We start from the raw sequence: 22,782 nt of genomic DNA, 5'->3' as shown, positions 1-22,782 counted from the left end.
ACTTTTTCATTGTTGTCTGTTTTCCTTTGGCTTTTTAAATCTCTCACTCAGTATGCCTCCCTATAGCATTCGGGGCAAGTTGCCCCTTCCTCGTGGGCCTCATTGGCCTGGCCCCAACACATATCCTTCTGTATGTGCTTTTCTCCTTGGGTCGTCCTCCATGTGTGCCTTTTGTGGAATCTTTCCCAAATGAGGCTGGCTGTCCTGTGGGAAACTACTCGAGATTTATGAGGAAAGATATTTTGTGGCTAATTTTTTATCATGCCATTTCATAAAATGACCTAGTTTTAAATACATAAATCTAGTTGCTTGCTTTCTAAAAAGTAACAATTATCAACTGCTTATTTTTAAAGAGAACAATAAACAAAAATCTAGATGTCTTAAATTTTATTTTTCTTTTGTCTAGAGTCCTGATGGAAATAGATATTTTTGTATGAATTCATTTTCCTTGGAAATAATAACATTTAACTATAAATAATCATCAGGTTATTTTAGACTTAATATTGATTTTTAGTGCCCATTTGCTATTAGTCACTGGCTAGGCAAGTCGGTCTTCCAAGAATCAATTATATTGAGTTTTCTTAGACTCTAGAATCATCATTCATTTACTTTTCAAAAGACAATTTTAAGATTTGTGCTTTAAATATGTCATCTTCATTCCACAAGTGATACTCAGATATTTTGGGCAATGGGAGGGATGGACAATTTGTTGTGCTGGAGGATCCTTATAAATGCCATGGAATATTTTGCTTTCCTCATTAGTGACCCCAGAATCCTGCCTGGGCTGAAGGGAGAAAAGTAACTTGTGCTCATGCAAAGAGTGTGTATAGCTATGTGATAGTTAAAGGATGTGTGGGATTGCAGGGGGTATAATGTAAGCTCCTTTTCTTGCCCTGCCATCCTCCTTCCTCCTTCCCCAGTATGGGTCTGACTTTGAAAGAACTTAGGTGAAAAAAAAATGCGGTCAGCTAAAAGTAAATTTCTTTGTCTCAATTTTCCCCTTTCAGGTCAGGAATGTTGGAGTCTGGCATTGACCGCATCATCTCTCAGGTTGTGGATCCAAAAATCAACCACACATTCCGACCTCAGGTGGAAAAAGCTGTTCATGAGTTTCTGGCCACATTAAATCACAAAGAGGAGACGAACACCAGCATGGCTCCAGATGAGGAAAAGCCAGATTCTTCCGTCATTCTGCAAGGTGCGTGTCCATGCCCCGAGCGCGCATTTGCTCTGGATTGTATCTGAAGGGGGAGTCCTGGGGAATGTTGAAGATGAGGGTAGATTTGGAGTCGAATCAGTCGGGGAAGAGTTATTAGGCTCCTGCTGTGCTAGGTGCACACACATGCACACGGAGAAAACAATCCCAATGCTCTAGGATGAAGGGGAACTGCATGCCAGGCGGGGGGCGAGCAGAAGTTTGTGAGAGGACAGTGACCTGACTTGGCCTGCTGTGGGGGGCTTTGGAAGCCAAATAGGGGAGTAGGTTTTTGGTTCTAAAGGCTAATAGGAAGCCACTAGTTGTATTGCATAGAGGAAGAACATGATCCCCCACATTTAAGGAAAATCACTTTAGCAGCTGTGTCAGAGTTGGATTGATGTGGGGAGAGATTAGAATCATGGAGACTACGTAAGAAGGCTTTGTGGGAGTCTTAGGTGCTAGCTAATGGTGGCCTCTGACCTAAGGAGGGAGAGATAGATGCCAGAGAGTCCGTGTTTCATGCACAATTAGAACTGACCATGCAGTGCCTGGGCACAGTGAGAGATGGAGGGGCGTGCAGAAACATGGAGCGTTGGGGAGGGGCTGGCTCTGAGATATCTCTGAGACCTTCGCTTTGGAAGGAAAAAAGGAATGAGGAAAGAGATGGGGCTGGAGAGAGCCCCTGGGGAATCATCATCAGAGAGGTGGCGATTCCATGCCCAGAAAAAGAACTCTGGGAGATGACTAAAAACCATTACATTGAATTCCCAATCCCTATGTTTATGCCCACCTGCATTTTTGATTTCCTTCACAAGCTAATTGTACAATATTTCAGAGTCTGATTCTTTTTGTACAGCAAAATAACGTTTTGGTCATGTATACTTATTGTGTATGTAATTTATATTTTAATATATTTAACATCTACTGGTCATCCTGCCATTTAGGGGAGGGGGTGGGGGGGTAAGAGGTGAAAAATTGGAACAAGAGGTTTGGCAATCGTTAATGCTGTAAAGTTACCCATGTATATATCCTGTAAATAAAAGGCTATTAAATTAAAAAAAAAAAAAAAGAGAGAGAGAGGTGGTGATTCATGTAGGAGCTGATGAGGTCCCAAGATACAACAGGGCTGTGATGGGAAGAGGGAACTGGAGGTCAGGGTGGCCAAATGTCCACTACTGAGGGGTCAGGAAAGGTCGGGACTGAAAAAGAGCCGGCATGTTTGGCGGGTAAGAGGGCATCAGTAACTTTGGAAAGAGTTGTTTGAGTTAAGTAAGAAGCCTTGTTTTAAAGGGTTTCAGGAGTGAGTGAAAGAAACCAGAAGCAACTTTTGGTGTCAGCTTTTCTAGGAGTTTGGTCAGAAAATGACCATTCTCATTAAGGAAGAAGGGGGCAGTGATCTGGAGGTGGCCATAGCCAGTCAGCGGGCATCCAAGCACATGTATGTTCCAGTGTCAGCGGGCATTTAAGCACGTATACATGTATGTGTGGTGGGGGTGGGGAGGTCCAATGTCAGCAGGCATCCAAGCACATGAGTGTTCAGTGTTCTGTGCTCTGCAGAGAGAATGGCATAAGAGAAGCCCCTCCCCTTCAGGTGCTCCAAGGCCCATGAGGGAGAAAACAGAAACAAGCTAGATATGGGATCAAGAGGAAATAATCAACAAAGGGGAAATGGCCAGACTTGAGGATTGTGAAAGGCTTCCTGTAGAAGGTGGGGTTTTATCTGGGATGGGCAGGAAGCCAAGAGGGGTGACGACACAACATCTCATGCGTGAGGGATGATGGTCTGGATGGAGGGACGGGTAGGTGGATGGAGTGACTTCCAAGCAGGAAGAGCTGCTTGGGAGGGCATCAGGGAGTGAGGCTGGATGCGGCACTGAAGAGCAGACCCCCTCAGACTAATGTTTTCTGAGCATAAAAAGCCAAAGACGTTTCCCCAAGCACCACATGATTGGAAGTGTTGCTTGATCGCCCCTTTCCCCTTCAGTGATAGGACTAGGGGGGAAAATTACATAAAACTTTCTTGGCTTCATGTGGCTCTTGAGAGAAATACATAATGATAGTGCCTGGGAACCACCTGTACCTCTAAGCTCCTGAGATGGAAGCAGAGAGGCAGCTCTGTTACAAAGGAGGTGGGCCAAATGACCTGACAAATAGCCTTTCTTATCTAGATATCACTCTGCAAAGCCGCTTATTATATCAAGAGCTTTACTGATAACTTTTTAAACTAGCCACTGTTCCAGTCCTGTTGGGATTTTTTGCTCAGAGTAGTAGCTCTGAGGGTTGATACCATAAATGCCTTTTTAATCATATTGAATTTTCTAACTACAAATCTCTATTTGCTGGAGCTTTCATTGTTTGACTAGACCTTTTCTTCCCCTGTTGTGAGCTTATCTGCTCTGCTCCTTTGGAGAGGAGTGGATTTTCCACCATATGTCTTTTCTGGTCCTGGGAGAATGACTTGTCTGTTTATCTCTGTGTTGGACAGCAGGGACCTAGTAGCTTCTGAGAGGTCAAGTAGCAAAGAGAGGTTTGTCTGTTAATTGGCCTCATGAGAGTCAGTTTCCAGGCCAGTGCATGAATTTAAGACTTCTGACATTAGAAAGAACAATAAAATAAGCTGGTTATATCACATGTTATGCCTTTCTTCTGAAGAGTTCTAGGTACCACGTAGTCAAAATTCAATTTACTAAAGCATCTGTTCCCAAGAAAATGAAGATACAAATAGTAATGTAATAGATCTGCATAGGAATTGATTGATTTTTAAGCAGTTTATCAAGTGTCTAATACATGCTATGGGTTATAGATGGTATTGTTTTGTAGCTATTGATAGCCCACATTTATAAATTCTATAGTTCACAGTTAAGTAGAGCTGTTCTACGTATAAATTCATTATTAAACGTCCTTCACTTTAAGGTGTTCCTACTGCTGGATCCAGTGCTAATGTGGCTAATGATGCCATGTCCATTTTGGAAACGATCAGTTCTCTTAATCAAGAAGCAAATGCTGCCAGGTCATCGACAGAAACTACAAATCCCAAGACCAGTGAAAGAACATCAAAAAGACTCCTGTCTCAGGCAAGTCTGGATGCTGGCCTTGATCGAGAGAGAAGCACAGATGACCTTACAGACAAAGACAAATGCCTGTCTGACCCATTCATTGAAGGATTTGAAACAGTCTCAAAGTCAGAAGACTCAAATGATCTCCCTAGCCCAGTTGAAGAAGTTAAAAATCTCACAAAGGACAATAATAGTTTGCTTCTACCAAACAAAGATGTCCTACAAGAAAGCAGTGACCAAAAACCTAAACTAATAGACAAAGGGGAAAAAAAAACAGATAGCAATGAAAAGACGGAAAGAAAAAAAGAGAAGAAAGACAAAACTGATAAGAAATATGACCATTCTAAAAGAAATGAAGATTTACAAAAAACAAAGGATGAAAAGCAAGTGAAAGACAAAGAAGCAGACGGTGCAAAACAGCTGCCTTCAGAGAGGAACAAACTTAAGACATTTGACGGGACAAAAGAAGGTATAAAAATTGTGTCCAAAAATTGTGTCCAACTACTCCCAATGGGAGTAGTTACTTTGCTTTGCTTTTTGATAAACTTCAGATTAGTGGAAGGTACTGGGATACATAGAATCTAAAAATTAAAGTGCCCTTTTTTCCCAGCTAAAATAGCAAATATTTCTTTTCTACATTAATTTTCCTGTTTATGAGATAAGCTTATATCTGTTATTCCAATGCATTCATTCATTGAGTGCAAATCCCAACTGAATCCTTCAAGCTATTACATAGCTAATTCTAGTTTGTTGGGAAGTTTTTTTTAAGCTACATTTTAAATTCACAAAGTTTTATTGTCTTTACAAGTTGATTTATGTACCATTGTTGAGATTTTGGAACAAACACCTCTATTAATTTTCTTTTCTTTAAAATTAAAAGGCTAAATTTCCTTAACTACAGTTTCAAGATGTGTGGATTTTTATATATGTGTTAAAATTTTTATATATGAATGGTTTTGAGAATTTCTTAATTCTAAGATTTCCTGTATTTATTTTTTGCCTGTTTTTTTTTTTTTTTTTTTTTTTTTAAAGATTATTCCTTGGTAGATTCAGATGTGGATGGGCTTACAGATATTACCGTTAGCTCTGTCCATACCAGTGATCTCTCATCATTTGAAGAAGAAAGTGAAGATGCTGTAGCTTCAGATAGCACTGAAGAAGGAGAGATTACATCTGATGGTAAAATTTGCCACATAGAAATATAAGCATTTTTTATATATACAAATGTTAAATACTCTTGATAAGTTGGTATACCTTTTATAATAATCTCTGCTTTATCTAGAAAGATAAAGATCTTTGAGATCTAGAAAGGAAAAAGAGTTCAAAGAAAATGTTTAAAAAGACAAGGATGAGGGGAAAGGGTTGAAGTAAAATGGGAACAGTTGTAGGTAAGAACGAACAAGGGAACAGAAAAATAGGTAATATGTACCTAGACCCTCCCAAAGTCTTCTTTCATTTTTTTTTCAATCCTTTGCATTTTTTTGTCTATTAAAAGGTCATCTATATACGCAAAAATATTCCAGTTTGATCCAATTTCACTCCAGCATGAGTACTTTGGAGTTTGATTAAGAAGAAATCTGATAATCCTGTGAAATAGTTAATAGAAAATTTAGCTAATGACTTTATTTTTATTTGTCATTCCTTACAGAACAATAATATTCTGTTATGTAATGTGTTTCTTGTACACACTTTCACATCTTTTCACAGTAATCCCTGATCACTGGAATGTGGTCTTCATTGGAAATAAAAGCATTTTAGATTACTGAGTAGTAGGAAATAAATAACTTCTTTTCCAAAATAATTTCCTCCCTCACTCTCAACATAGGAAAAACACTATCTTCATATCAATGCAATGTACTTTTTAGTATATTTAAACTTCTTGTTACACTTTAGTTTTAGACCTATGTGAGAAAAGAGTAGGCTGTCATAAAAGTTTATGTGAGTGTAAGTATACTTTTTTTGAAAGATCTTGGGTGAATTCATTTCATTCATCAGACTTTATTGAATGCCTTCTCCCTTAGGGGCACTGTGCTAGGCCCCAGGGAAACACAGAGAAGAGGGGAACAGTTGCTATCCCCCTTCAAGAAAATTAGAATGAAGTAGGAGAATTTCAGGAAGGCACCCGATTACTGTAACAGAAGGTAGCATTTAGGTGCATGAGACTACCACGTGTGAACAGGTGATGCGGGGGGGAATTTAACAGGTTATGTTTCATTGTAAAGGAAATATTTTGTGAATGTCCATATGCTGTATTTACTTTTGAGGGATATATAAAGAGAATCATGTGGAAGTCAAGTGTGGTCATTCATCAATGTAGATGCTTTTACTTTTTATTCATTTTATTCTAGATGAAGAGAAAGAGATTAAAAATATAACCAAGCCTCAGATTAGTGAGCCTGGCGAAGGAAAAGCAAAAAGTGTCCGACATACTTACGTGCACCGACCTTTCCTCTACTCCAAGTACTACAGCGATTCTGACGATGAGCTGACCGTGGAGCAACGTCGGCAGTCTGTTGTAAGTCTCCGTTCTCTCGTCGGTCCATCTTCGTCTTCCCAGATGTGAGTCTAGTAAACAAAAAACAAAGTGGGACGAGACATGGGAGAAAAAAGAGCGAGCCCTGGATGTGAGAAACCCATGAGAAGCCTGAGCTTGCTCTCCCTCTCTGTGTCTCCTCTTATCCCAAGTCAGACTTTGTTTACCCACCTAGTCAGGAATTTTGTGTTGGAAGCATTTTGTGACCCCTCAGAGCCTAAGAAAGAGTCCTTACCCTCAAAGGGCTTAAGGTCTAATGATGAGTGTGTGGAAAGTTCATTAAAACCAGTCTGGAAAATGATTTCAGGATCCTAGATGAGATCACATGAGACAAGATGGGATTGTTCACCAGACGAGTGTGTGCGCCAGAGTTTTTGTAAGAGCCCCAGAGATGAAGGGATTCCTTCAGAGTCCTGTAGGGAGGAGAGACTAGGTTTAAGCTACATGGGTCCTGATTTATGACTAGGATTTGGAGAGATGAAGTGGGCTGGGAGAGGTGGTATGAGCAAGGTGCAGGTGGCAAGCGACAAGCTACATTTCCAGAACAGTTAGCAAACTTGATTGGCTGGAGCAAAGAATTCCTACAGCAGTCATAAAGTGATGGAAAGGTAGGTGGGAAAAAACTTGGTGCTGGTTTCAGTTGATGATAATCACCTGTTTGAATCATGGGAGGGATGAGAAATATAACCAGAGTGAGAAGTAGCAGGATATAGTGGAAGGAGCTCTAGAGTCAGAAGATGTAGGAACTTTGCCATTTATTAGTTTTGTGACCTTTAGTGACATATTTATTATGTGCAAGGTACCATGCTAAATTCTTAGAATACTAAGAAGAAAAACAATATTAAATCACTTTTGTAGAATAAAGATAGCAATGCCCAACACAGCACAATATTCTTAATTCCTAATGCAGGATTTTTTTTTTTTTATTTGCTGTCATCTGCCCTGTGTCGCAAGATTATACTGAGACCCAGATAATATAAGAAAATGTGGAAGTGTTTTAAAAACTATAAAAGTACTATATCAAAATAGAATAATATTATTATTTATGGTTATAAGTAAAAGGACTTCTAATTAGAATCCATAATCTGATTTTTAAAGTAAAGTACTTATTATTAAATTAGTACTTATTAAAGTAAAGTACTTATTATTATTACTTATTATTGCCTTAAGCTCTCAGAGCTGTTTTTCTCTGCAGATTTGTAGTTCCCTAAAGGGAAAAGTGATGGTAGGGAATTATGCGTAAAAATTTCATTAAATCATTGTGGAATGAATTTAGTATAGCCTAGATATTGCTAAAAACATTCTGCATTTATTTCACATTAAGTTAACAGAACCATTTGGAGTATACTATCATCATAAGAGGCCACTGTGGCTGATTGTTTAGACCAGTGGTTCTCAAAGTATGGTCTAGAGAATCCTGGGGATCTCTGAAACCCTTTTAGAAGGTCTACAAATTCAAAAATAGTTTTTATTTCCAATATGGTAAATGTCTATAAATATAATCCAGATAAACAAAAAAGCTTTGGAGAAATCCTCAATAATTTTTAATAGGATAAAGATACTGAAAACAAAAGTTTGAGAACCACTGGTTTAGACAAAAGTTACCTCATGTGACTCTCCTGGAAGTTCTTGAGTTCTTAAAGCATTAGATTTACCTTTTGGTTAGTACTTTGCTTCCAGGACTGAATAAACCTTACCTATAAATTTTGAGGTCCCAACCTAATAGGCTGGCCTATGGCTTTGCTTTTTGTATTTTAAATTCAGTGAATAAAGGAATAGTTGCCAAAGTATTTTTGGAGATCTTTAGTTGTATATAATATTTATGGAAAAATGAAAAATGGTTTATTGAAACAATAGATTTTATGATCACTTCCCATAGAGATTGTGCTGAATGAAAATTACATTTTAAAAATTACTTCTCTTTAAAATTAAATCATACTTTTAAAAGAGTTGTTGAAAACCTTTAGACCAACATGTCTTACTCTCCTGATAGCTGCAGGCCTGATGATTGATATATATATATATATATATATTATTATATATAATATATTGGCAGTCTAGTAAACCTTCATGGACCCCCTTCTTAGAATGTTTTTGAATTTTTAAAATAAAATACCTAGGATTGCAAAGAAAAGTAATTATGCTGAAATAATTCTTAAAAGGTTGAAAAAAAAACAAGTTCACAGATCCCATTTTAAGGAACCCCCTTCTACCCCCTTCTAATAGTTCATTGTCATGTGTCAGTGACCCTGTATTATAAAGCCAGGTCCTACTGTGATGGCTAACCAAGCGATAAAATAACTGTTCGTTTGGGAGCTAACCTGTGTAAATACAGAGATACACACTACCATATTGAGTCAAAGGTAATGAATAAATTTTTTCAGTCTCAGCAACTCTTAAATTATGTCTTTAGCACAGCAGGGTTGTGATCTGCTTTGGTGATTGGGTGCATCCACAACTAATCAGCAATCATTGGGAATATATGAAATAACAACACACTTTTTCCATTATAAAGATCTTAACAAATTCTGCCCCAAGCAGCTGTTCTACATTTCTGTAGGATTTACCTAACAAGTTGGTAGGATAACTGTGAATACTATATTCTGCTTTGTATTTTAGGCCAGAGAGAAAGAAGAAAGACTTTTAAGGAGACAGGTTAACAGGGAGAGACTTGAAGAAAAGCGCAAGCAGAAAGCTGCAGAAAAAAACAAATCTTCAAAAACCAAGAGCCAAGGTATTAAAGATAATTCACTTTTAAGATTTTTTTTTTTCTCTTAAAGCATAATGAAGCATTGAGATTGATATTATTGGGGGGGGGGGTTATGTCTAAATCATACCTATGTCTATAACTACATCAACATTTGTATGGGTATTTGTGATTACTGATCTGCATACATGCATTTTTAAAGTTAATTTTTAAAATTGTGATATTTGAGATCTCTGATGCATAAAGGCAGTATTAATCAAGCATAGGCTATGAAAATTTCCCCCAAGGCTGGGAAGGCTTCAAATACAAGCCTAGCAACAGATTTTCTCTATTATCCCCAAACAAGGCAAGTGTGGATAGTTCCTCATGGCAAGTTGGCCACTGGGTGATGGAGTCTTTGGCCTTGGCATCTCATTCAAATGATACTCCTAAATCATCCTGTAGGATCCTTCATCTTTAGTGAACATGTTTTTGTTCCTCCTCCCTCCCCCCAAGTGATTTTTTTTAATCATTAAAAAAGAACTTAGTAGATATACAGTAAAGCTAGACATTTGATATTCATTAATATTATCAAGTTTTGTTTTAAAACAACTAAATTGTGACAATAGACAATCATGACATTTTTATTAAACAGAAATTGCTATTACCTATGTGTGTTGTCATTTTGGTCTAATTTCTTTGAGCTAGACTATAAAATCTTAATTTCAAGAGTTGAAATATTTATTTAGCTTTAGAAAATGTAGCAAATTGATTAAAAAATAGGTTAAGATTTTCTTTATTATTGTTTAAAATATAATATAACCTGAGATTGTTAATGGCAGTTTCTACTACACGGCTCTATGATCCTCAACACTTTAAGATTCTGTAAATAATAATTGTTGACATTTTTATCAATTCTAGATTCAATAGACAGCATTGATGGAAGATTAATATATTTGAATTTCTCAAAACTTTACTAACGTTTTATGTTGGCTTATTTTAGGCAAAATTTGTATGGACTTGGATGAATCATCTCGGAAAAATGTGGAATCCAAAACTACCAGAATTAAAGAAGTACTTAAAGAACGAAAAGTTTTAGAAAAAAAAGTAGCTCTAAGTAAAAAACGAAAAAAAGATACAAGGTACTTTTTTTTTTTTTTTTTTTTTTTAAATGTAAAATACTCTCATTTTTCCTTCATAGCTATCATGTATTTCCATGGTACCTCTCCACCTTGCATTATATTTCATTAAAGATAGATTTACAGAGTTACAGATAAAAAACTACTTTTTAATTTTTATTCACAATGTGATTTCTCTTTAATTTGCATACTGCTAATGAAATTTATGAAGAAGCTAGTGGCCCACAAATAGGGCCCATATTGTGCCAGTAGTTCTGATCTTCATGGTTATTGATGATAATTTATTACATTCTTCTTTCAACAAAGGATCCAAGATCTCAGTAGTATTAGGTCTCTCTACAGATTGCATTTTCAAAACTGTGAAATTTTGTAAGATAGCAAGTATAATTTAGTCTCTTTTATATAAAAAATTAAGAAACATGACTTGCAGGCTCTTAAGCCCTAAAATTAAATCTAAATCATTTGACTTCAAGTTCAGTATTCCTATCAAATTAACATGCCTCTTTCCTTAATCTTACCTTTTTTACTATTATTTTCCCTTATTTTTTTTTTTTTTTTTTTTTTTAACCAATAACCTTGAATCCAGTTCTCTTTATTACTACTTGGTCTTTGTTTACAATATCCATCACAGCCCAGATAGAAGAAATAGTAAGAAAAAAGCTTTACTTTGTAATTGGGCTTAGACAAATTTAACACATTGCATTGATCACCTTAATCACTGTTTTTAATAATCAGTGTTATTCACTTACTTATGCAGTTTAATATTTAAAAGATTTGTTTTAAAATTAATAATTTAGCTGTTTTGAATAAATCATATGATAGTCAATTTTTGAGACAACGTAAGAATTTAGGGTTAGAGTCGGGAGCATATAGTTAGTGTTTTGTGACTTTCTTTGGCTATTCTGTTTGGAAAACCAATTTGATCTTTAGGATATTTTATTGTCCAACAAACTCTCCAAAATGAATAATGATGTTAGTTACACTGGATAATAAAACTGGAATTTAGCTAAAAATAAATTAACACTGAGTTGATGGTTTTAAAGATGGGGATGGAATGAGTTGGGATGGAAAGGTCTCAAGAGTTAATTCTCTATGATTCAAAGGCAAAGTAAGGAAGAAAGAGAGGGGAATTATATAATCAGACCAATATGGATACACAGAAAATTCAGCCAATTTATTTTATTATTTTGTCTTTGTTTTAAGACAAATGTGCATGGTGAATTGAAGAGAAAAATATGGATTGGCTCTATAAAAGTCAAATCTAAAGTGCTAAAGCTTATATAAGACTGATAAGCGATAAAAGCAATGAAAGAGTTTTGGATTTTTTAAAACTTGTTTTGTTCTTAGAGGATCAGGAAAACTGCTGCATGGAGTGAATGGGACATGATAACGGACATGAATGATAATTTCATAAATTAAACATGAATAACAAATACAGAATTGTTAAATTCTTTTTATTGACTTTTTCTGCCAAGGGGAATAGTCTTTGGAGTAAAAAGAGTAGAAGAAAAGTGACTGGTTAAGATAAATAGGGAGAAAATGAGGAAGACCAGTTAGTGTATACACCCATTGGTGATAGGAGGATATGGATAAGTATCACATTGGATGGAAAGTCATTGATGATTTGCAGTTTACATCTTTTGAAGGAACAGTCGGGTTGAGGTCACAGATGAATTCTTGTATTTGAGTGAGCGAGATAATAAGAGACAGTCTTGCTCTTTATTGGTTAATGTCTCTAAGAGTCCGTGTTTCAGGGGCACCTGGAAGGAAAGCATCAGTAATCTTTGAAAACTCACAGTGATTGAGATGTGTCACAGGCTCTAAAGAAGGGCAGGCAAGTACCCTGGTTTTCAAAAAAGAAAAGAGGGTGAATTCTGCATTTGCTAGGGAAGTTGACTTCACTTCCAGGCAAAAATCAAGACCATTTAAAAAAGGTGCTTAGTAATCATCTAGAAAAGGAAGGGGGTAATCACAAAGAGCCAACAAGAACATAGATCAAAGCAATGTTGTAAATAAAATTAGTCTAGATTTTGCAAAGTATTTGACAGAATCTCTAATGAAATCCTCATGGACAAGAGAGAAATGTGGATATGTTCAGTTATATTAATTAGGAATTGACTGAATAGCCAGAGCCAAAGAATAGGCATTGGTTTCATATAATTGGGCAGCTTAGGGGTTTGGGTTTGGGTTTTTTAAAATCTAAAGTAGCATTCCCCAAGCATATCCTTGATTCTGTGCTTTTAAATATTGATCTTACTGATTTTTATAAAAACAGCATGCTTGGCATGCATATTTTTTCAAATGCCACGAAGTTGAAGATAGTTAATACATTGAATGGTACTGTCAGGATCCAAAGAGATCTTGACAGACTAAAGCTTTAATATGGTGTCTTATACATTGATTGGCAGTTTGTCTGAAAGTAATCTATGGATTTAGTAGCCTTCAAACTCATTGTAAATCAGTGGATGGTCAGAAATAACAGTCTAAAAAAAAGACCTTCCATAACAAAAGCACATCTATAAGCTGAAGAGCATCCAGAGCAAGGCGGCCAGAATGAGGAAAGGCCTTGAGAGATAAAGATAGTTAATGATTTCAGCATTTTGTCTGAAGAAGAAAAAGTCCTGAGGACAGACCTGTCATTTAACCACGCCTTCCAGATATTTGAGGGGTTGCTGTGTGGAAGACAGATTTGATGATTCTGCTTAACTTCAGGAGGCAGAATTTACAACAATGACAGAGGCAAATTGAGGTTCAAAATAAGGAAGATCTTCCTGTAAATTAGAATGATACCAAACTATAATGGAAATCTTCAGAAAAGGCTAGGTGACGACTTGCTAATCTTGTGTCAGAGATTTTTGTTCAAATGACTGTTGGATTAAATTGTTTCTGAGATCCCTTCCTGTACTGAGGTTCTGTGATCTGGTATGTTTAACCTTAATTATCTTGCCTCTCCCAATCTGCATAACTGGTCTGGTTTAATTTTATTTTTTTGAACAACCTTGTAAAGTAGAGCTTTGACGGGCATAATTTATCCCCATTTTACAAATGAGGAAAAGAAATTTTTAATTACATTTCTGAGCTTTTTAATTTTGTCCTGCTTTTGTCATCATAGCAATACTTGAAATAGAGGCGTTATTTTAGGTATAACCAATCTAGTATAATTCAGTTTTTGATTGTATCGGTTTTCAGGAATTCTTATCTATAAATTGATTTGAAACTATGTTAATTGTCATTTCTTACATCATTATTTCAAAATTTAGGCATACTGATGATAATTCTAAAAAGAAGAATTCTGAAGAAGACCCCAAAGAAGCACTAAAAACAAATGAGGTACGTCTCCTTTCAAGACTTATTTTTAATGTCCTGTTTTAGAAAAACTTTAGAGATAAAAATTTTTTTAAATTCTTTTTTTTAAAATTTTGTTTATATTAAGCTATTTACTCAGGAAACCCTGTTGAATACATCTTTTTAATGTTTTGTTGCCTTTTTTTATTCTACTGTTTTGTGGTTTTTTTTTTTTTTTAATCAAATATTGTAATGCTGTGTTTGTCATAAAATTACTGTCTTATTTTGATCATTATTCTTGTGTCTTGTATGTATTAAGGCACAAATTTAATTCATGCCAGAAAATTGAAATATGGTTCTTTATATAAAGATAATGCAGTATCTTTACTCCTGTGAAATTAGTGTTTGTTATATTGTTTTGTTGAATCAAATTCTGAGTTCCTTAAAGAAAGTAGTACTTTGATCAAAAATTATGAACTAAAATTTATTCAAATGAAATCATTTTCAAAGTTTTTATAATGAATGAGGAATTAAGTTTACTTTTTGTTGCACCCTTTAAGAATATGAGTTATCAAATGTTTATTAAAACAGCTATTATGTGCCCAGTAATGCTTGTAAAAGCAAATGAGTTAATAGGGAAAAAAAAATTTGCAAGGGGATAGATTTTTTTTTTAATGAATATATTTTGTTTAATATAAGAGACATTATCCAACAAACATGTGAATGTCACCCTGTGTTTTATTCCCAAAACTTGGTTAGAAAAACAATAATATTTTGAGAGAGAAAAGAATTCTGCATAAGGACATTAAAATGCTCTATGAACTTGCTCCCAAATTTCTGGCACTAAAAAAGGAATTAGTTTACATTTTCATCTATACTGAAATCATATTGAAATGAATTTCCTTTAAGGCTTTTTACCATCTCTTGAATCAAGCCTTTGCTAAAAAAAAAAAAAAAAAAAAAAAAAAACCCACTATGGATGAGAGTGCTAGAACTAGGAAATCAAAATCAGAACAGTTCCTGTCCTTGAGCATATGTCCTTTTGAGGAAGCTACCGATGAGGAATAATACAAGACCATAATCCTGGAACTGGAAGGCCCTCATTTTACAGATGAGGAAACAACCTAAAAAAAAATTGTGACTTGCCCCAGATCTTTGTGTAACACATACCAAGATAAGTAAATAAAAGAAAACTGTGAGCTAGATTAATTGGTTGCCTCAGATAAAAGAAGAGTGCAAACACCTGGGGACAATGAAAGCAAGTAGAAAATCCTTAGATATAAAATAGCACATAGTAAACCCTAATTAATGTTAGCTATTATGACATTATAAGTTTAGATTTTATTTATAATTGACATTTATATTGTACTTTAAAATTTGCAAAATTTATGTTAATGTGTATGTATGTATATGGGTACATATATACAATATGTGTTTGTGTGTGTGGTCATATACACATGTATACAGAGGAGTCTATACACATTACAAAAACACATAAAATTTTAATTGAACTTACAATCAAGATAGGAACTACTGGCATTCAGTTTTTAAAGATGTCTACTACACCAAAACACTTCTCTAAATTGGGAATTCCTAATTAAAACCTATAGAGTCTTTAAGTCAGTATGAATTAATAACTATCATAATTACATTATTTTAGCTTAATGACCTAAAATCATAAATATCAACTCCCTAAATGAAATGGTATGTTACATGAAAGAAAGGACTTTTTAAAACGTATCTCATAGATATATTTTTCTTTTATAGCATTGTGAAAAGGTGTCTTCTTCAAAGGAACTGAAGCATATTTATACCAAAAGTGACACAAGCAAACCTACTCGTAGACTTTCTGAATCATTACATTCAGTTGATGAAAACAAAAGTGAATCCAAAATGGAAAAGGAACAGAAAAGACGGACATCTACCTCCTTTCCAATGGAAGGAGCTCAGCAAGACACTGACATGAGAGATGCTAAAAGACATTTGGAAAAATCTGAGATGAATGTTGAAGAAATTCAGAAACAAAAAAGTACATTAAAAAATGAAAAACATCTGAAGAAAGATGATTCTGAAACACAGCATTTAAAAAATATTCCTAAGAAGGAAGTGAGATCAAACAGAGAAAAGGCTGAAAAAGAGAAAACTCTGTCAGAAGATAAATTGTCTACAAAACATAAATATAAAGGAGAAATTGTACATAAAACAGGTGATGAGACTGAACTCCATGCTTCTGAGAAAGTCTTGAAAGGAGATGAGAATTCTCAAAAGCAGAGTCAACAACCAAAATTTACTGAGGATAAATCTGACAAAAAAAGTAAACATAAGAGTGAACGAAAAATAGCAATATTTAGCAAAGATGGAAAAGCAGTTTCTGAATATGCTATAAAAACTGATGAAACCGTACGTAAAGAAAATAGCAAAAAAGATAGACATATTTCAGCTGAAAAAGTTAAAACAGAACACAAGTCAAGAAGGTCAAGTGACTCCAAAGTTCAGAAAGACTCCCAAAGTTCCAAACAGCACAATTATGCACCTCAGAAAAAAAATGAAAATAATTCAGAAGATAAGTGTGACATGGAATCAACTAATTCAGATAGTAATTTAAAAACGGAAGACATTGTTCACAAGGAGCGAAGAAGAACAAAAAGCTTAGTTGAAGATAGATTTTTGTTAAAGCCTAAATCAAAAAATCACAAGCCATCAAAAGCAAATGAAACAGAATTACAAGAAAATGTCACAAAACAAGCTACTCAAAAGCCTGACAAAGAAAAAGTCTTAGAAGAAAGTGATACTGATAAACAACGTAAACTCAAAAGTGATGATAAAGTCCTAGAAGAAACTAGTGTAGAATCTGAATTTGAAAGCACATCCTTACCTACACATGGCTCACTGAAAGATTCTAGTCACAGAATTAAGTTACCTTTGGGAGAAAAGGCATTGGCCAAAGAAAAACACAAAAGTGATAAAGATTCCAGTTCCAGGCTTGAGAGGAAATTATCAGAAGGGCACAAAAGTAAAAGCTCAAAGCATGGTAGTAAGGAAATTAAAAAAAAGGAAGAAAACAAATCAGATGAGAAGGATGGTAAAGAAATTGAAAATAACCACGAAAAGGCTAAATGCAACAGTTTAGTCATGGAAAAGAAATTTAGAAGGCTCTGTGAAAATCGGAGAGGAAGTTTGTCATCACAAGAGTCAACCAAAGGAGAGGAAAAGTTGTCAGTAGACAATATTCCCTCTCTTCAGAAACCGAAAAAGTGTGGTGATAACTTAGTAATTCCTGAGCAAGAACCCATGGAAGTTGATGCAGAGCAGATCTTCATAAATGTTCTTGAAGTCTCTAAAACCCAAGACAAAAGCAATATTAGCTCAGGGCAAGAGATTGAATCTGAAAATGTGAAACTTAAAACTTTGCCCCTCGTTATGAGTGATGAATTAAGAACTGTTGCAAGTGATGTAAAATCAGTAGATTCCACCTTTAAATCAGAACATCAATCAACATCTGGCGGTAATTCTGAAAAGAATATTGAATATGAAAATAACCTTGCTAAAAAAATGAATGTTCCAGGCCTTTTATCCAAGCAGAATTCTGAAGAGAGAGCATCCCTTCAGGGAGCAGCACAACAAGTGAGTACAGACTTTGAAATCAGTCATGGAATTTTGCAAAATGTCCTTTTAGAAAATGCTGACACAAAGAAGAATGTTATGAGCATAACCAAACCCAGTGAGGAAACTTTTACTCCATTACTCAGTACTTCCACTGAAGGAGAACCAACCCTTAAACATTCCATAACAACAGAGCCCTCACAGTGCTTAATTTCTACAGCTGGTGAAGCTGAAAAAGACTGTCATCATTTAAGTAGAAGTTTTTCACCTGAGGAAAGAACTGTTTTGGAATATGAAGCAGCAGACCCTTCATGTATAGTCCACTCTGAAATCACTGAGTTGAGTAGCGGCAACATGGAACACGGGGACAGTTCTTTCACAAGTCAGCCAACAAGAGAAAACAATGGTAGTGAACAAGAAAAAGAACAGTGCTCAGTGTCTCAAGAGAGCTTGGAAACTGATATTATGAATAATGAGGGTGTTAATTCAACAGAATTTGATTTCACAAAAGTAATTGACAAGGAAAATGATGGTGAAATTCTAGACACTAGTTCTGAACAAGATACAAATGCTGTTGTAAATACTGAAGAGAAAGAAGAATGTAGTGCTGATTTTGATATAGAGCCTACTCTAGAAAAAAGTACTCTAAATGTGGAAGCCACAGAAAATACAAGCACAAACAGAAAAGAAGCTGAAAATGCGATAACTGTTGTTGAAGGAAGGAATGAAAATAGTGAGGTAGGCACCAGTGCAGGAGGTACTGGATTCACTCCTCTACACCAAAGAAACGAAACAACTAAAACCATTGCAGTAGGGATTAGTAAAGTGGAAAAAGTTGCTATTGCCACCAGTACGGAAGAGAAAGGTGAAGCGGTGACCATAGATTCCATCAAGGCAGGCGATGCCACAGCAACTTCCACAGGCAGAGAAGAGAGGGAGACTTCCATGTTCTGTACAAGCATCGAGGCAGACGAAGGCTTCGTAGCAGCTCCCTGCGTTGCAGAGAACCACGCTCCTCTCGCAGCAGAAGCTAACGAATGTACTGTGGTGGCAGCAGCTGAAGAAGGTGGGGGTGTGACTGAGGGATTTGCTGAAAGTGAGACTTTACTCACCAGTACCAAGGAAGGAGAAAGTGGAGAATGCACTGATGCAGAAGATAGAGATAAAGACTCCGGTGGAGCTCACACAGTAAAAATGGAGGATAATGTAAATAGTGCTGAGACCGAAGAAAAAGATGATGCTGTTACAAGTGCAGGCTCTGGTTCATCAAGCAGAAATTCAGGAGTTGTCAGAGGTACCGTTAGTTGTATAAGTGAAGTAGAAAGTGATGGAGCTGTAACAAGTGCAGGCACAGAAGTAACAGAGGGATCTCTTAGTAGTCAAGATGTAGAGGAGTTCCAGAGAAGTATGATCAGACTGGGTCCCCAAAAAGAAACTGAGGGTACTGTGACATGTACAGGACTGGAAGGAAGAAATGATAACTTTGTCATTTGTTCAGTGACTGATGGAGAGGCACAGGAAGAGAGCATGGTTACTGGTGCTGGTGTGACAGTAGTAGATAATGATGCCACAGCCGGGGTAAGTGCCAACCAAGAAGGTGAAGATTCTGTAAATGATGGAACAGAAGGGGAAAGCGCAGTCACCAGCACAGGAATTACAGAAGAAGGAGAGGGGTCCGCAAGTTGTACAGGATCTGAAGATAGCAGTGAAAGCTTTCCAATAAGCTCTGAATCAGAAGAAAATGGAGAGAGTACGATGGACAGCACGGTGGCCAAAGAAGTCACTAATATCACCCTAATTGCTGTTGGACCATGTGATGATGAAGGCGTTGTGACCAGCACAGGTGCAAAAGAAGAAGATGAAGAGGATGAGGGTGTTGTTACTAGTACAGGCAGAGGGAATGAAGTTGGGAATACTTTAATATGCACCGGAATAGAGGAAGAGGTTGAAGGTACCTCAACTTGTCTGAGTGCTGAAGGTGAAAACTTGGTGATCTGTACTGTTGTTGAACATGTGGAAGCTGAGTCAGGTATGGCTGTTGTAAATGCAAATGAAAGTGGGGTTGATAGTATGACTAGTGCAGAGAAAGAAACGAATCATGGAATGATCTACTCGAGTGCAAAAGAGATTGTTGAAAGCAGTGTGACCAGTGCAGTTTCAGAAAAGGCTGACATGGTGCTAATCCCTATGGATACTGAAGAATGTGATGGTCCCATGACCAGTGTAGCTACAAATAATCATGATGGTCAGCTCACAGGTGAAGAAAAAGATGAAGATGACATGATTTCCACTGGTGTCGTTGAAAGTGACGAGGTTCTAGTATCTGAAGCAGTTCCAGAATATGAAATTGAACACATTCTTCCAGCAAGTGAAAAAGATGATGATCTCTCCATTGTGGCCAGCGAGGATAAGAAAGACCAGAGTATTTTTGTTGGCAGCGACAGCAGTAGTAAAGGTTTGATGATTTCTACCAGCACTTCAGATGACTATCATATCCCTTTACTAAGTACAGTTGTAGATGGTAATGTAAGTCATTGCAGTACAGTAGGAATCAAAGAAAATACTGGGATTGTCATAGAAATTGAAGAATTTGAAGCCCCAATGCCCAGTGCAGTTATAGAAGATCCAAGTCAGCTTCCTGCTGCTGGAAAAACAGAAAAGGATGAGTGTGCTATGATTTCCACCAGCATCCTGGAGGAGTTTGATGCACCTATGTCCAGTGCAACTATTGAAAATTATGACATCCAGCACCCGGCTGCCACAACCGAAGAAAGAAATGAAAACCTGATCTCTGTAGCTACCGAAGATTATGAGGCACCTATGTCCAGTGCAACCTCAGAACTCGAAAGGCATCTTGCTTCCACCAGCAAAGATGAAAAAGATGAGTGTGCACTCATCTCTACAAGTATAACAGAAGAATGCGAGGGGCCTGTATCCAGTGAGGTCGTTGAAAGGGAAAATGAACATCCTACCCCGATAATAGAAGAAAAAGATGGGAGTGCTCTAATCTCCACCAGCTCAGGAGAAGATTGTGAGGGACCGGTGTCCAGTGCAGCCCCAGAGAGCAAAGATCATCCCCCTGTCAGGACAGTGGAGGAAATCAATGACACGTCCATGATCTCCACAAGTACTACTGAGGAATATGAAGTAGTCATGACCAGCACAGTCCCACAGAATGAGAGTAGACTTACTCTCACAATAGCAGAAGAAATAAGTGATGGTGCCCTCATCTCCACGAGCACGACCGAGGAATACATAGTGGTTGTGACTAGCCTAGACAAACAGGAGACAACTGAGTCCACTGCAGTAGGGGCTGAAGGAGGTGAGGGCTCTTCTGTGCTGACACCTGAAAAAGGAAGAGAATGTGAGGTTCCGATGCCAAGCATAGTTGTTGAAAATGAGGACTTTCAAAGCCCCAGGCCAGTTATAAAAGAAAAAGAGACTAGTTCCTTGATACCGGTAAACTCCATAGAAGAGTATGAGAATTCTTCAGATAATGAGCTCCCACAAGGAGAAGAAAACGATGGCTCCTTCAGCTCTGTAAATATAGAAGACGAAAGTATTCATGCTGAAGAAAGAGAAATTGGAAATGGTGCTGCTACAAGCAGTTCAATAAGGGATACCTCAGTCATTATTATAGAAACAGCTGAGAACTTGCTGGTAAATCAGAGCAGTCTTAAAGAAATGTCTGAAGATGTGACTACAGACACTATAATCAGTATTTGTTCTTCTGAGGCAGTAGATGTCAGTGCTGAAAAGCTTGAAGATGTGCCAGATGCCAAAGAAGTAACAGCAGAGCTTTCTGCTATTCCTTTTGAGGAAATGAAGCACGATGACTACTTGAAAACTGAAAACCCTGAGTGTATTAGTGACGTGGAGTCAGAAAATAGCCTTTCTAAAGCCAAGATTTCTCCTTGTGGTGAACATGCTCTTTTCTTGGCCCCTCTATGGGATAATGGCATAACCATAAATAGCAGTGATGATACTGAACTAATTTTTGAAACTACAGTAGAAAACACTAGTGACCATGATGACATACAGGACTCGGTTAAGGTGGAAGACGACGTTGGAATTGACATTTCTTCTGTAGAAGTTGTGCATCTTGCAGGTAAGAATGTATTTTTAGAAAATGTTATGAGTAGAATGCAGCAGTCTGTGACATAGCAAGACTTAAGAAGTTGCCTTAGGTAGATTGTAGTTAAATGACTCAGTGAGGATTCTATCATTCAGAAGTATTAGACAGAAATCAAATCCAGGGCTCCCTGACTGCAAGGCCAGCACTCTCTGCTACGGCAGCTACTTATTAAAATATAACTAGAAAATGTTTACTACAGTTTTAAAATGATCATTTGCCTAAGATATTTATATAAGTGTCTTTGTACATATATGATGCTTTATAAAACACGCCAGACAGACAGTAGATCATTTGAAATCATAACACTAAACTTAGTCAAGACCTACTCTCATCTTCCACTAATAAGACTAAATTTAGTCAAATTAACATCTAATTCCTCATTTCCTCTTACATGGAATGATGGGATTAAACTAGCAGATCCTTAAGGTCCTTTGAGTGTTGTCTAACATTCTGTTCTCTATACTGAGTCACTTGACTGCTCTGATTTTTCATTTCCTCATTTTAAAAATGAAATTAATACTAACAAACATAAGTACTTCACAACAGTGTTGGGAGGATCAAATGAAGTAACCGATGGCCTACACTTTATAATAAACGGTTAGGAGTGACACTTGTGATTATGTGGCTAGTTTCCAGTTATCTAATACAAAACTTCTCTTTCACCAGTTTTGAATGTCAAGCTATATAACGGTTTCCAACATTAAATTCTCTTAATAGCTCTTGCAATATTTTTTCTAAATAGAGGCTTGAGACAGAAATGGGCTTAAGAATTATATTAGCCCTCAGTGCCTTTGGAATATCAGGGTTCTAACTGCTTGGTTCTTAATGTGTGACCTTAGGCACTTTCTAAAATAACTCTTGCTCTGCCTGCCTCATGGTTGTTGTGACAATCCAATTAGATCTGGTTACACAAAAACTTTTATAAAAATTAGAAATTCTCTGCCTGAAGAGGGCTGAGGGTTGGGGGGGGATTTGGATGTAGCGATAGTGAGACCCAAAAAGAGGGCCTTTGAAACATTTCAGAGGTGGCAGAGAAGAGAACAGATGGAAGCAAAGACAAATGAGACAGTTTTGAAACTAATGGAGTTTTAATCATAAATTGTCCTTGACGTAAGCATTTCTTATCCAGTCTCTATCATATATATAG

The 22,782-nt window shown here is 36.6% G+C and overlaps 1 protein-coding gene across 2 annotated transcripts in view; it reads left to right on the top strand.

Annotated features, from left to right (window-relative positions):
- The window catches only part of BOD1L1 (biorientation of chromosomes in cell division 1 like 1), a 59,625-nt gene that overhangs the window by 5,640 nt on the left and 31,203 nt on the right, over nucleotides 1-22,782 (top strand). For both annotated transcript variants that reach the window (XM_031942830.1, XM_031942831.1), the window contains 8 exons: nucleotides 1,008-1,198; nucleotides 4,112-4,723; nucleotides 5,287-5,433; nucleotides 6,603-6,769; nucleotides 9,407-9,521; nucleotides 10,477-10,615; nucleotides 13,873-13,942; nucleotides 15,665-21,608. In XM_031942830.1, the coding sequence (XP_031798690.1) occupies nucleotides 1,015-1,198; nucleotides 4,112-4,723; nucleotides 5,287-5,433; nucleotides 6,603-6,769; nucleotides 9,407-9,521; nucleotides 10,477-10,615; nucleotides 13,873-13,942; nucleotides 15,665-21,608 (7,378 nt within the window). In that variant the 5' untranslated portion in view covers nucleotides 1,008-1,014. The remainder of the gene's footprint in view (nucleotides 1-1,007; nucleotides 1,199-4,111; nucleotides 4,724-5,286; nucleotides 5,434-6,602; nucleotides 6,770-9,406; nucleotides 9,522-10,476; nucleotides 10,616-13,872; nucleotides 13,943-15,664; nucleotides 21,609-22,782) is intronic.

This window comes from Sarcophilus harrisii, chromosome 6, assembly GCF_902635505.1.
Source record: "Sarcophilus harrisii chromosome 6, mSarHar1.11, whole genome shotgun sequence".
Lineage (NCBI taxonomy): Eukaryota > Metazoa > Chordata > Mammalia > Dasyuromorphia > Dasyuridae > Sarcophilus > Sarcophilus harrisii.
This window is presented reverse-complemented; position numbering and strand designations above follow the sequence as displayed.